This window comes from Geotrypetes seraphini, chromosome 11 (genome assembly GCF_902459505.1).
Source record: "Geotrypetes seraphini chromosome 11, aGeoSer1.1, whole genome shotgun sequence".
In the NCBI taxonomy this organism is placed as follows: Eukaryota; Metazoa; Chordata; class Amphibia; order Gymnophiona; family Dermophiidae; genus Geotrypetes; species Geotrypetes seraphini.
In genome coordinates this window covers 126,834,133-126,846,455 of record NC_047094.1, presented here as the reverse complement: position 1 = coordinate 126,846,455, position 12,323 = coordinate 126,834,133, and the positions used below count along the sequence as shown (strand labels likewise).

At 40.7% G+C, this 12,323-nt stretch overlaps 1 protein-coding gene across 2 annotated transcripts in view; it reads right to left on the bottom strand.

The window, feature by feature from the left end:
* The window catches only part of LOC117345605 (IgGFc-binding protein-like), a 121,124-nt gene that overhangs the window by 90,642 nt on the left and 18,159 nt on the right, over positions 1-12,323 (bottom strand). The window contains exons 1-2 of one of the 2 annotated variants that reach the window (XM_033914497.1): positions 7,721-7,823; positions 6,123-6,152 (exon numbers count right to left, since the gene is read on the bottom strand). In XM_033914497.1, coding sequence (XP_033770388.1) covers positions 6,123-6,152; positions 7,721-7,808 — 118 coding nt within the window. In that variant the 5' untranslated portion in view covers positions 7,809-7,823. Of the gene's footprint in view, positions 1-6,122; positions 6,153-7,720; positions 7,824-12,323 lie in introns of those variants that run through there. The other variant, XM_033914496.1, reaches the window with a different exon arrangement.

The window sequence follows — 12,323 nt, the reverse complement described above, 5'->3', positions numbered from 1 at the left end:
CCATTGCTCTGCCCATTTCTCTAGCTGATACAAGTCGCTCTGGAGTTCCTCGCTATCTTCCTGCGATCTGATTTCCCGGCATAGCTTTGTGTCGTCTGCAAACTTAATGATCTCACTGGATATTCCGCCTTCCAGGTCATTGATATATATATATTAAATAGAATCGGCCCAAGTACCGAGCCCTGGGGCACACCACTAGTCACTTTCTCCCAGTCTGAGAACTTCCCATTTATGCCCACTCTCTGCTTCCTGTTTTCCAGCCATTTGCCTATCCACCTTTGTATATCTCCCTCTATTCCATGGCTTTGTAGTTTCCTGAGAAGTCTTTCATGCGGAACTTTGTCGAATGCTTTCTGGAAGTCCAAATAAATTATGTCCACCGGCATTCCACTATCAATTTGCTTGTTCACGGTCTCAAAAAATTGAAGCAAATTCGTTAAACATGATTTCCCTTTCCTGAACCCATGTTGACTGGGTTTCAGCAAGTCGTGTGTATCTAAGTGCCGGACTATGCTATCCTTGATCAGTGCTTCAACCATCTTTCCAGGGACAGACGTAAGGCTCACTGGTCTGTAGTTGCCCGGTTCTCCTCTCGATCCTTTTTTGAAAATTGGCGTGACATTCGCTATCTTCCAGTCATCTGGTATCTGTCCAGTTCTGATTGTCAGATTGGTGAGTTTTTGCAATAACTCTCCGATTTCAATCTTCAATTCTTTTAAGACTCTCGGATGAATTCCATCCGGTCCAGGGGATTTGTCACTTTTAAGTTTGTCGATCTGGTAGTATATCTGGTCCAACTCCACTTCAACTGTGGTGAGGCTGTCTTCTATTACTCCATTAAACACTTTCATTGCCTCTGGTATTTTTGCAGTATCCTCCTCCGTAAAGACAGACGCAAAGAAGGAATTTAGTTTGTCCGCAATTTGTTTATCTTCCTTAATGTACCCTTTTCTTCCCTGGTCGTCCAGGGGTCCCACCGCCTCTTTTGCGGGTTTTTTCCCTTTCACGTATCTAAAGAAGGGCTTGAAGTTCTTGGCCTCTTGCGCTATTTTTTCTTCATAGTCCTTTTTGGCATCCCTCACCGCCTTGTGACATTTCTTCTGTTCGTCTTTATGTTTTTTCCATGCTTCGGTCGTTTTGATGTGTTTCCATTTTTTGAAAGAGTCCTTCTTTTCTTTTATGGCTTCCTTCACCTGTCTGGTAAGCCATGCCGGTTCTCCCTTACCTTTTGTTCTCCCTTCCTTGGAGATCCTCGGAATGTGTAGGTTTTGTGCTTCTGCTAGAGTTTAGTGTCATCCGCAAATTTTATAACTTCACACTTCGTCCCCGTTTCCAGGTCATTAATAAATACATTGAACAGCAGCGGTCCGAGTACCGACCCCTGTGGAACGCCGCTCGTGACCCTCCTCCAGCCCGAGTAGTGACCCTTCACTCCAACCCTGCATCTATTTGCACAATAATGTGCTGTTTCATTCTACACCAATTTTTTGGGGGGAGGAGGGGGGAAGCAACATTTCTGGCACATGAACGTATTCAGCACAGTTACTTACCAAAACAGGTGTTATCCGGGGACAGCAGGAAGATATTCTCACATGTGGGTGATATCATCCATGGAGCCTGGTACGAACAGTGCTAAAGTGTACTGTCATTTTAAGCTTTAGCGAAGCTTCGAGATTGCCCGCACTGCATATGCGCGAGTGCCTTCCTACCCAATGTCGGCTCACGGCTCCTCAGTTCCGTAAGCAAGCTAAGAATCCAACCAGGGGAGATGGGAGGGATGTAAGAATATCTGCCTGCTGTCCCTAGATAACACCTGTTATAGTAAATAACTGTGCTTTATCCTAGGACAAGCAGGCAGCATATTCTCACATGTGGGATTCCCTAGCTTATTGAAATGGGATGGAGAGAGAGTTGGCCATTAGAAAGAAAATAAATTCTGTAACACTGCTTGGTCAAAATGACCATCTCATCTGGAATAGGATTCTAGACAGTAGTGAGATGTGAATGCAATTTTTCTCAAAGCATCTGAAAACCTGGCTTTTCTCCAAAATGTAAATCTATCTATTTAAAATGTAAAGCTAGCTATCCTCTTCATAACCTCTAATTTCTTATTATGTCCTTCCCTCATTTATTGAATTACCTGTAAACGGTGCTGAGCTCTATCTTTATGGAGATGATGCAGTATACAAACTTAAGATTTAGTTTAGTTTAGTTTAATGTGTGAATTGACGACCAAGTAGCTGCTGTGTAAATATCTTCAATGGGAGTGGAATGCAAGAAAACCACCGATGCTGTTATAGCTCAGACCTTGTAATAAGTCCCTCAAGCTGCAGCCCAGCCTGAGCATAGCAGGAGGAGATGCAGGCCGCTACCTATGTGGAAATTGTTTGGTTACAGGCACTCCTAATCTGTTAGGATCAAAAGAGATGAATAGTTGAAGTGAAGACCTGTGTGGTTTAGTTCTCTGTATGTAGTAAGCTAAGGCATGTTTACAGTCCAATGTATGAAAAACAGCTTCCCAAGATGAGAGTGAAGCTTTGGAAAGAACACAGCACAAAAGATTGATTCAGTTGAAAATTGGTGACTACTTTTGGAAGGAATTTAGGATGAGTTTGAAGAACCATTTTATCATGATGAAATACTGTAAATGATGGATCACAAACCAACGGCTGTAGTTCACTCACTCAATTAGCAGAAGTGACAGAGATCAAGAAGATCACTTTCCAAGTGAGAAACTTAAGATGAGTAGTTGCCAGTGATTCAAATAGTGGCTTTATCTGATTGGTGAGGACTACACTGAGATCCCAGATAACTGGAGGCAATTTTAATGGAGGTTTCAAGTTGAAGAGTCCTTTCATAAACTAAGGGACAAGCAGATGAGTGGTGAGATGGATGACAGGAGCCTATGGGAGTCTTTTACAGGTTGTGAGACCTATTCCTACATTTTGCTGAAGTTGTTAGACACGGGCTTGTGAAAACTGGTTTCAGTTCAGATGCTGAGATGCTAATGTATGGCATGAGAATGTGTAGATTTCTTGCTGTGAAATCTCCCAAGGACACTAATCAGTGCTGGAAAAGACAATGAACAGTGCTGAAAGGAAAATGTAAGTCAGCAAAAACACTCCATCCAGGAACCTAAGAACTGATAACGTGATGCTATACCCATGTGAAGAATGGAAACTTCAAGAAGAAGAAAGTTCTAGAAGCTATACCTATCCAGGGCCCCCCAGGGAAGAATGGAGGCGTGGAATAGGAGAGGGAGTTAGATAGGCATTTGGATTATCCAATAGGGTGATACATATTCCCAGCCAGGGGAAGAATCTGAGAAAAGAGATACTTTTTGTATAAAATCCCCATGCTCTGGCAGCCTCTTTAGAGAAACTGCGCCATGCTTACAGAAAGATGCCGGCACTGTTGGTATGAGTTTTTTTTCTCTCCATTGTATATGTCCAAACTGATTTATTTCTGATTTGACAAATGCTGCTATAATACTTATTACTAGAATAAAAAGTTATTTGTTTTGAAATATACAATGTAATCTTGTTGGTTTTTATTTTTATAATTTGGGGCTTTTTCTCCATCACATCGGAATGTTAGGCATGATAAAGAAGGGAATCACGAGTAGATCAGAGAAAGTTATAATGCCGCTTTATAGAGCAATGGTTAGACCACAATTGGAATACTGAGTCCAACATTGGTCTAGAGAGTTGCGCGGGGACAGAAATCCCACCCGTCCCCACCCGTCCCCGCCAAAGTCCCACCCGTCCCCACCCGTCCCCGCAAGGAATCCCACCCGTCCCCGCGAGGAATCCCTCCGTCCCCACCCGTCCCCGTGAGGAATCCCCTCCGTCCCCACTCGTCCCCGTGAGGAATCCCCTCCGCCCCGCCCGTCCCTATAAACTTCAGAAATAGTTATTTCATTTAATTATGCTACTGAATTAAAAGCTCTGGTAGAAACCCATTTACAAATAAGCAAAAAGACTTTATTAATTTGAAAATATTAATTGGGAAGAATACATACTTTGTAAACGGGTTTCTACCAGAGCCTCTAATGTTTATAAATTTTTATCAACACAACTAATATACTACTTTATCCTGAAGCAAAAAAAAAAAAAAAAAAAAGAAATAGAATTCTTTTCCTACCTTTGTTGCCTGGTTTCTGCTTTCCTCATGTTCTCATTCAATTCCTTCCATCCACTGTCTCTCTTCCTTCTGCATCTTCCATTTGCTCTGTTACTGTGCCTCTCCCTTTCTTCCCCCTTCCAAATTGGTCTGGCACCCATCTTCTTCTCTCCGCTCCCCCCATAGTCTGGCATCTGTCTTCTTCCTTGCCAGCGTCTTCTCCCTACTCTCTCTTCCTCATTTCCTTTCAATGTCCTTCTCCCCCCCATCTTCCCCATGTCCTTTCAGCGTCCTTCTCCCTCTCTGTTTTCCCCATGGCCTTTCAGCGTCCTCCACCCCTTTGTCTTCCCCATGTGCTTTCAGCATCCTTCTCCCCCCTCTGTCTTCCACAAGTGCTTTCAGAGTCCTTCTCCCCCCCCCAGCCCTTCCCATGGCCTTTCAGCGTCCTTCTCCACCCCTTTGTATTCCCCCATGTGCTTTCAGCGTCCTTCTCCCTCCTCTGTCTTCAAGTGCTTTCAGAGTCCTTCCCCCCCCCCCTCTTGTCTTCACCATGGCCTTTCAGCGTCCTTCTCCCCCCCTCCTTCTCTACCGCCCCGGGTGCAGCACAGCCAGCCAGGTCCCCTTACTTTTGTGGCACTTCCCCGACCGACCGACAACAGCCCCGGTCCGACAAACCTCCCTGCCTTTAACCGCAAATCTAAATTATCTTCTTACAGCTGCTGTAAGAAGGTAATTTAGATTCGCGGCTACAGGGCAGGGAGGATTGTCGGACCCGGGCTGTTATCGGTCGGTCGGGGAAGTGCCACAAAAGTAAGGGGACCTGGCCGGCTATGCTGCAACCGGGGCGGGGCGGACCGCCCCCCTCCCTTGGTAGCCACTCGAACCGCAAGGCTACTCTCCTTCTCCTTACCTGCCCTGCCTGCAGCACAGAGCCGAACGGAAGTCTTCCCGACATCAGCGCTGACGTCGGAGGGAGGGAGGGCTTTGTTTAAGCCCTCCCTCCCCTCCGACGTCAGCGCTGACGTCGGGAAGACATCCGTTCGGCTCTGTGCTGCAAGCAGAGAAGGTAGGGAGAAGAAGAGCCACGCGACTGAGTACATCCAGCCCCAAAGGAGCCCCGCGACCCTCGGAGGCGTCCCCATGGGATCCCCGCGACCCTAGGGGGCGTCCCCACTTGTTTTTTCCTGTTATATAGAATTTTTTAGACCCCTGTTTGTTTACAAAAGTTGGATAGTTCAAAGTCTAATAGATGCTGGCTCTGTCATCTTGAAATAGGGACACCGGATCACTTATTGTTTTATTGTCCCTTGATACTCAACTTTTGGAAGTCTATCTGAGATAAAATTAATAGGATATTGGAAACTTCTATTCCACTGTCATATGACATTGTTTTATTTGGGACTTTTTTTACAACCTAAGATTCCAATTAATGCAAGCAAGAACAGACTTATTATTATTAAGACAGGTGTAGCTATGCAGTTAATAACAAAAAATTGGAAAACCTGGGACAGACTGAACTTCAACTTTTGGTGGGAAACCCTGTGTCAATTTTATAGATATGCGAGAATGAATTCTGAACTGGGACATCATAAAAAATTTAAAGAGACTTGGGGTCCATTAGCGGAATTTGTAAAAACTGATTGAATACATAAACCTTTGATTCCTAATTGACCTTCACACACATCCAGGGAGGGAGAAATGTACTTTATATTATTACTTGTTTGGATGTAAATGCTGATTATTATATTACTTGATTATATATTCTTTGCACTTTTGTATTTGATTTGGAAATTAATAAAGAATTACAAATTAAAAAAAAATAATTCTAGGTCTCACAATCCTACAATGTTAGTTAGTTTCCAAAATTACTTTTATAATGTATGTCAGCAGTACTTAAAATCTAAAATATTGTTGTCTAAAAGTTAAAGCATAACCATACTGAAATGAAAACAATAATGTTTGAAATCTGAAAATCACAACAGTAAAGACTGAATACTAACCTGGACCCTCCTTTGGTGTTGGTAGGGGCACTGAAAATAAAAGGGCTGGCTTAAAACAATGGTCTTCAAATTTTTAATCTAAGCACATAGCATAAGAAGCATTTCTTTCCAGATAGATTTGCAAGGGTACCAGGCCGCCAAATGGTACAAATTAATATCTGAATATTTGGGAAAAGTCCCCCACCTAAAACAAGCCTAAAAGACATTTGGAGCATTGAGATAAAGAAGCAGATTTCTGCTACTCAATGGCCACAGATTTGGATGGAGAATGAGATGTACCGCAGTGTTCTTCAACCACCGATCCATGGACCAGTGCCGGTCCACAGATATTTCCTGCCGGTCCACAGGGCCAGCATGTGCATCAGGCCCAAAACAGTGTTCTTCAACCTCCGGTCCACGTTCCTATCGATGCGACATTATCTTCGAGCCAGCTCCCTCTTCCTAACTGATTCAGTGCACAAAGCCACAGACAGTGGCTCCTACAGGCATCCTGCACCTGAACCGGAAGCCATCTCTCTGACGCTGCAACGTCAGAGGGAAGACTTCCAAATGAGGCACGGGATGTGCAAGGTGCAATTAGTACTATTATGGGGGCGGGGTCTGAGGTGGAGATGGGCGAGATCTGGCCCATGATTTAGCCCAGTGTTCTTCAACCGCCGGTCCACGGACCGATGCCGGTCCACAGAATAATTATTTTATTTCTGCCGGTCCATAGGTGTAAAAAGGTTGAAAAACACTGATGTACTGCGTCAGCGTCTATGAGACAAACTTGTTTTTTCCTGTTATATAGAATTTTTTAGACCCCTGTTTGTTTACAAAAGTTGGATAGTTCAAAGTCTAATAGATGCTGGCTCTGTCATCTTGAAATAGGGACACCGGATCACTTATTGTTTTAATGTCCCTTGATACTCAACTTTTGGAAGTCTATCTGAGATAAAATTAATAGGATATTGGAAACTTCTATTCCACTGTCATATGACATTGTTTTATTTGGGACTTTTTTTTACAACCTATGAGTCCAATTAATGAAAGCAAGAACAGACTTATTATTATTATGACAGGGGTAGCTATGCAGTTAATAACAAAAAATTGGAAAACCTGGGACAGACTGAACTTCAACTTTTGGTGGGAAACCCTGTGTCAATTTTATAGATATGCGAGAATGAATTCTGAACTGGGACATCATAAAAAATTTAAAGAGACTTGGGGTCCATTAACGGAATTTGTAAAAACTGATTGAATACATAAACCTTTGATTCCTAATTGATCTTCACACACATCCAGGGAGGGGGAAATGTACTTTATATTATTACTTGTTTGGATGTAAATGCTGATTATTATATTACTTGATTATATATTCTTTGCACTTTTGTATTTGATTTGGAAATTAATAAAGAATTACAAATAAAAAAAAAAATAATTCTATATCTCACAATCCTACAATGCTAGTTAGTTTCCAAAATCACTTTTATAATGTATGTCAGCAGTACTTAAAATCTAAAATATTGTTGTCTAAGAAGTTAAAGCATAACCATACTGAAATAAAAACAATAATGTTTGAAATCTGAAAATCACAACAGTAAAGACTGAATACTAACCTGGACCCTCCTTAGGTGCTGGTAGGGGCACTGAAAATAAAAGGGCTGGTTTACAACAATGGTCTTCAAATTTTTTATCTAAGCACATAGCATAAGAAGTATTTCTTTCCAGATAGATTTGCAAGGGTACCAGGCCGCCAAGTTGTACAAATTAATATCTGAATATTTGGGAAAAGCCCCCCACCTAAAACAAGCCTAAAAGACATTTGGAGCATTGAGATAAAGCAGCAGATTTCTGCTACTCAATGGCCACAGATTTGGATGGAGAATGAGATGTACCGCAGTGTTCTTCAACCACCGATCCATGGACCAGTGCCGGTCCACAGATATTTCCTGCCGGTCCACAGGGCCAGCATGTGCATCAGGCCCAAAACAATGTTCTTCAACCTCCGGTCCACGTTCCTATCGATGCGACATTATGTTCGAGCCAGCTCCCTCTTCCTAACTGATTCAGTGCACAAAGCCACGGACAGTGGCTCCTACAGGCATCCTGCACCGGAACCGGAAGCCATCTCTCTGACGCTGCAACGTCAGAGGGAAGACTTCCAAATGAGGCACGGGATGTGCAAGGTGCAATTAGTACTATTATGGGGGCGGGGTCTGAGGTGGAGATGGGCGAGATCTGGCCCATGATTTAGCCCAGTGTTCTTCAACCGCCGGTCCACGGACCGATGCCGGTCCACAGAATAATTATTTTATTTCTGCCGGTCCATAGGTGTAAAAAGGTTGAAAAACACTGATGTACTGCGTCAGCGTCTATGAGACAAACTTGTTTTTTCCTGTTATATAGAATTTTTTAGACCCCTGTTTGTTTACAAAAGTTCGATAGTTCAAAGTCTAATAGATGCTGGCTCTGTCATCTTGAAATAGGGACACCGGATCACTTATTGTTTTAATGTCCCTTGATACTCAACTTTTGGAAGTCTATCTGAGATAAAATTAATAGGATATTGGAAACTTCTATTCCACTGTCATATGACATTGTTTTATTTGGGACTTTTTTTACAACCTAAGATTCCAATTAATGCAACCAAGAACAGACTTATTATTATTATGACAGGTGTAGCTATGCAGTTAATAACAAAAAATTGGAAAACCTGGGACAGACTGAACTTCAACTTTTGGTGGGAAACCCTGTGTCAATTTTATAGATATGCGAGAATGAATTCTGAACTGGGACATCATAAAAAATTTAAAGAGACTTGGGGTCCATTAATGGAATTTGTAAAAACTGATTGAATACATAAACCTTTGATTCCTAATTGATCTTCACACACATCCAGGTAGGGGGATATGTACTTTATATTATTACTTGTTTGGATGTAAATGCTGATTATTATATTACTTGAATATATATTCTTTGCACTTTTGTATTTGATTTGGAAATTAATAAAGAAATACAAATAAAAAAAAAAATAATTCTATATCTCACAATCCTACAATGCTAGTTAGTTTCCAAAATTACTTTTATAATGTATGTCAGCAGTACTTAAAATCTAAAATATTGTTGTCTAAGAAATTAAAGCATAACCATACTGAAATGAAAACAATAATGTTTGAAATCTGAAAATCACAACAGTAAAGACTGAATACTAACCTGGACCCTCCTTAGGTGCTGGTAGGGGCACTAAAAATAAAAGGGCTGGTTTACAACAATGGTCTTCAAATTTTTTATCTAAGCACATAGCATAAGAAGTATTTCTTTCCAGATAGATTTGCAAGGGTACCAGGCCGCCAAGTGGTACAAATTAATATCTGAATATTTGGGAAAAGTCCCCCACCTAAAACAAGCCTAAAAGACATTTGGAGCATTGAGATAAAGCAGCAGGTTTCTGCTACTCAATGGCCACGGATTTGGATGGAGAATGAGATGTACTGCGTCAGTGTCTATGAGACAAACTTGGTTTTTCCTGTTATATAGAATTTTTTAGACCCCTGTTTGTTTACAAAAGTTGGATAGTTCAAAGTCTAATAGATGCTGGCTCTGTCATCTTGAAATAGGGACACCGGATCACTTATTGTTTTAATGTCCCTTGATACTCAACTTTTGGAAGTCTATCTGGGGTAAAATTAATAGGATATTGGAAACTTCTATTCCACTGTCATATGACATTGTTTTATTTGGGACTTTTTTTACAACCTAAGATTCCAATTAATACAACCAAGAACAGACTTATTATTATTATGACAGGTGTAGCTATGTAGTTAATAACAAAAAATTGGAAAACCTGGGACAGACTGAACTTCAACTTTTGGTGGGAAACCCTGTGTCAATTTTATAGATATGCGAGAATGAATTCTGAACTGGGACATCATAAAAAATTTAAAGAGACTTGGGGTCCATTAGCGGAATTTGTAAAAACTGATTGAATACATAAACCTTTGATTCCTAATTGACCTTCACACACATTCAGGGAGGGGGAAATGTACTTTATATTATTACTTGTTTGGATGTAAATGCTGATTATTATATTACTTGAATATATATTCTTTGCACTTTTGTATTTGATTTGGAAATTAATAAAGAAATACAAATAAAAAAAAAATAATTCTATATCTCACAATCCTACAATGCTAGTTAGTTTCCAAAATTACTTTTATAATGTATGTCAGCAGTACTTAAAATCTAAAATATTGTTGTCTAAGAAATTAAAGCATAACCATACTGAAATGAAAACAATAATGTTTGAAATCTGAAAATCACAACAGTAAAGACTGAATACTAACCTGGACCCTCCTTAGGTGCTGGTAGGGGCACTGAAAATAAAAGGGCTGGTTTACAACAATGGTCTTCAAATTTTTTATCTAAGCACATAGCTTAAGAAGTATTTCTTTCCAGATAGATTTGCAAGGGTACTAGGCCGCCAAGTTGTACAAATTAATATCTGAATATTTGGGAAAAGCCCCCCACCTAAAACAAGCCTAAAAGACATTTGGAGCATTGAGATAAAGCAGCAGATTTCTGCTACTCAATGGCCACAGATTTGGATGAAGAATGAGATGTACCGCAGTGTTCTTCAACCACCGATCCATGGACCAGTGCCGGTCCACAGATATTTCCTGCCGGTCCACAGGGCTAGCATGTGCATCAGGCCCAAAACAGTGTTCTTCAACAGCCGGTCCACGGTCCTATCGATGCGACATTATCTTCGAGCCAGCTTCCGCTTCGTAACTGATTCAGTGCACAAAGCCACGGACAGTGGCTCCTACAGGCATCCTGCACCTGAACCGGAAGCCATCTCTTTGACGTTGCAACGTCAGAGGGAAGACTTCCAGATGAGGCACGGGACGTGCAAGGTGCAATTAGTACTATTATGGGGGCGGGGTCTGAGGTGGAAATGGGCGAGGTCTGGCCCATGATTTAGCCCAGTGTTCTTCAACTTCCGGTCCATGGACCGATGCCGGTCCACAGAATAATTATTTTATTTCTGCCGGTCCATAGGTGTAAAAAGGTTGAAAAACACTGATGTACTGCGTCAGCGTCTATGAGACAAACTTGGTTTTTCCTGTTATATAGAATTTTTTAGACCTCTGTTTGTTTACAAAAGTTGGATAGTTCAAAGTCTAATAGATGCTGGCTCTTTCATCTTGAAATAGGGACACCGGATCACTTATTGTTTTATTGTCCCTTGATACTCAACTTTTGGAAGTCTATCTGAGATAAAATTAATAGGATATTGGAAACTTCTATTCCACTGTCATATGACATTGTTTTATTTGGGACTTTTTTACAACCTAATATTCCAATTAACGCAACCAAGAACAAACTTATTATTATTATGACAGGTGTAGCTATGCAGTTAATAACAAAAAATTGGAAAACCTGGGACAGACTGAACTTCAACTTTTGGTGGGAAACCCTGTGTCAATTTTATAGATATGCGAGAATGAATTCTGAACTGGGACATCATAAAAAATTTAAAGAGACTTGGGGTCCATTAGCGGAATTTGTAAAAACTGATTGAATACATAAACCTTTGATTCCTAATTGACATTCACACACATCCAGGGAGGGGGAAATGTACTTTATATTATTAATTGTTTGGATGTAAATGCTGATTATTATATTACTTGATTATATATTCTTTACACTTTTGTATTTGATTTGGAAATTAATAAAGAATTACAAATAAAAAAAATAATAATTCTAGATCTCACAATCCTACAATGCTAGTTAGTTTCCAAAATTACTTTTATAATGTATGTCAGCAGTACTTAAAATCTAAAATATTGTTGTCTAAGAAGTTAAAGCATAACCATACTGAAATGAAAACAATAATGTTTGAAATCTGAAAATCACAACAGTAAAGACTGAATACTAACCTGGACCCTCCTTAGGTGCTGGTAGGGGCACTGAAAATAAAAGGGCTGGTTTACAACAATGGTCTTCAAATTTTTTATCTAAGCACATAGCATAAGGAGAAATTAGGTTCTTACCTGCTAATTTACTTTCTTTTAGCTTCTCCAGACCAGTAGAGGTTAACTTTACGAATGGGTATATATCTAATCATGACCAGCAGGTGGAGACTGAAAACAAAACTTTGGGACAGTATATCCTAGCCCCTCCTCTCTATTTCCCTCAGTCTGCCGAATAGCCAAGCAG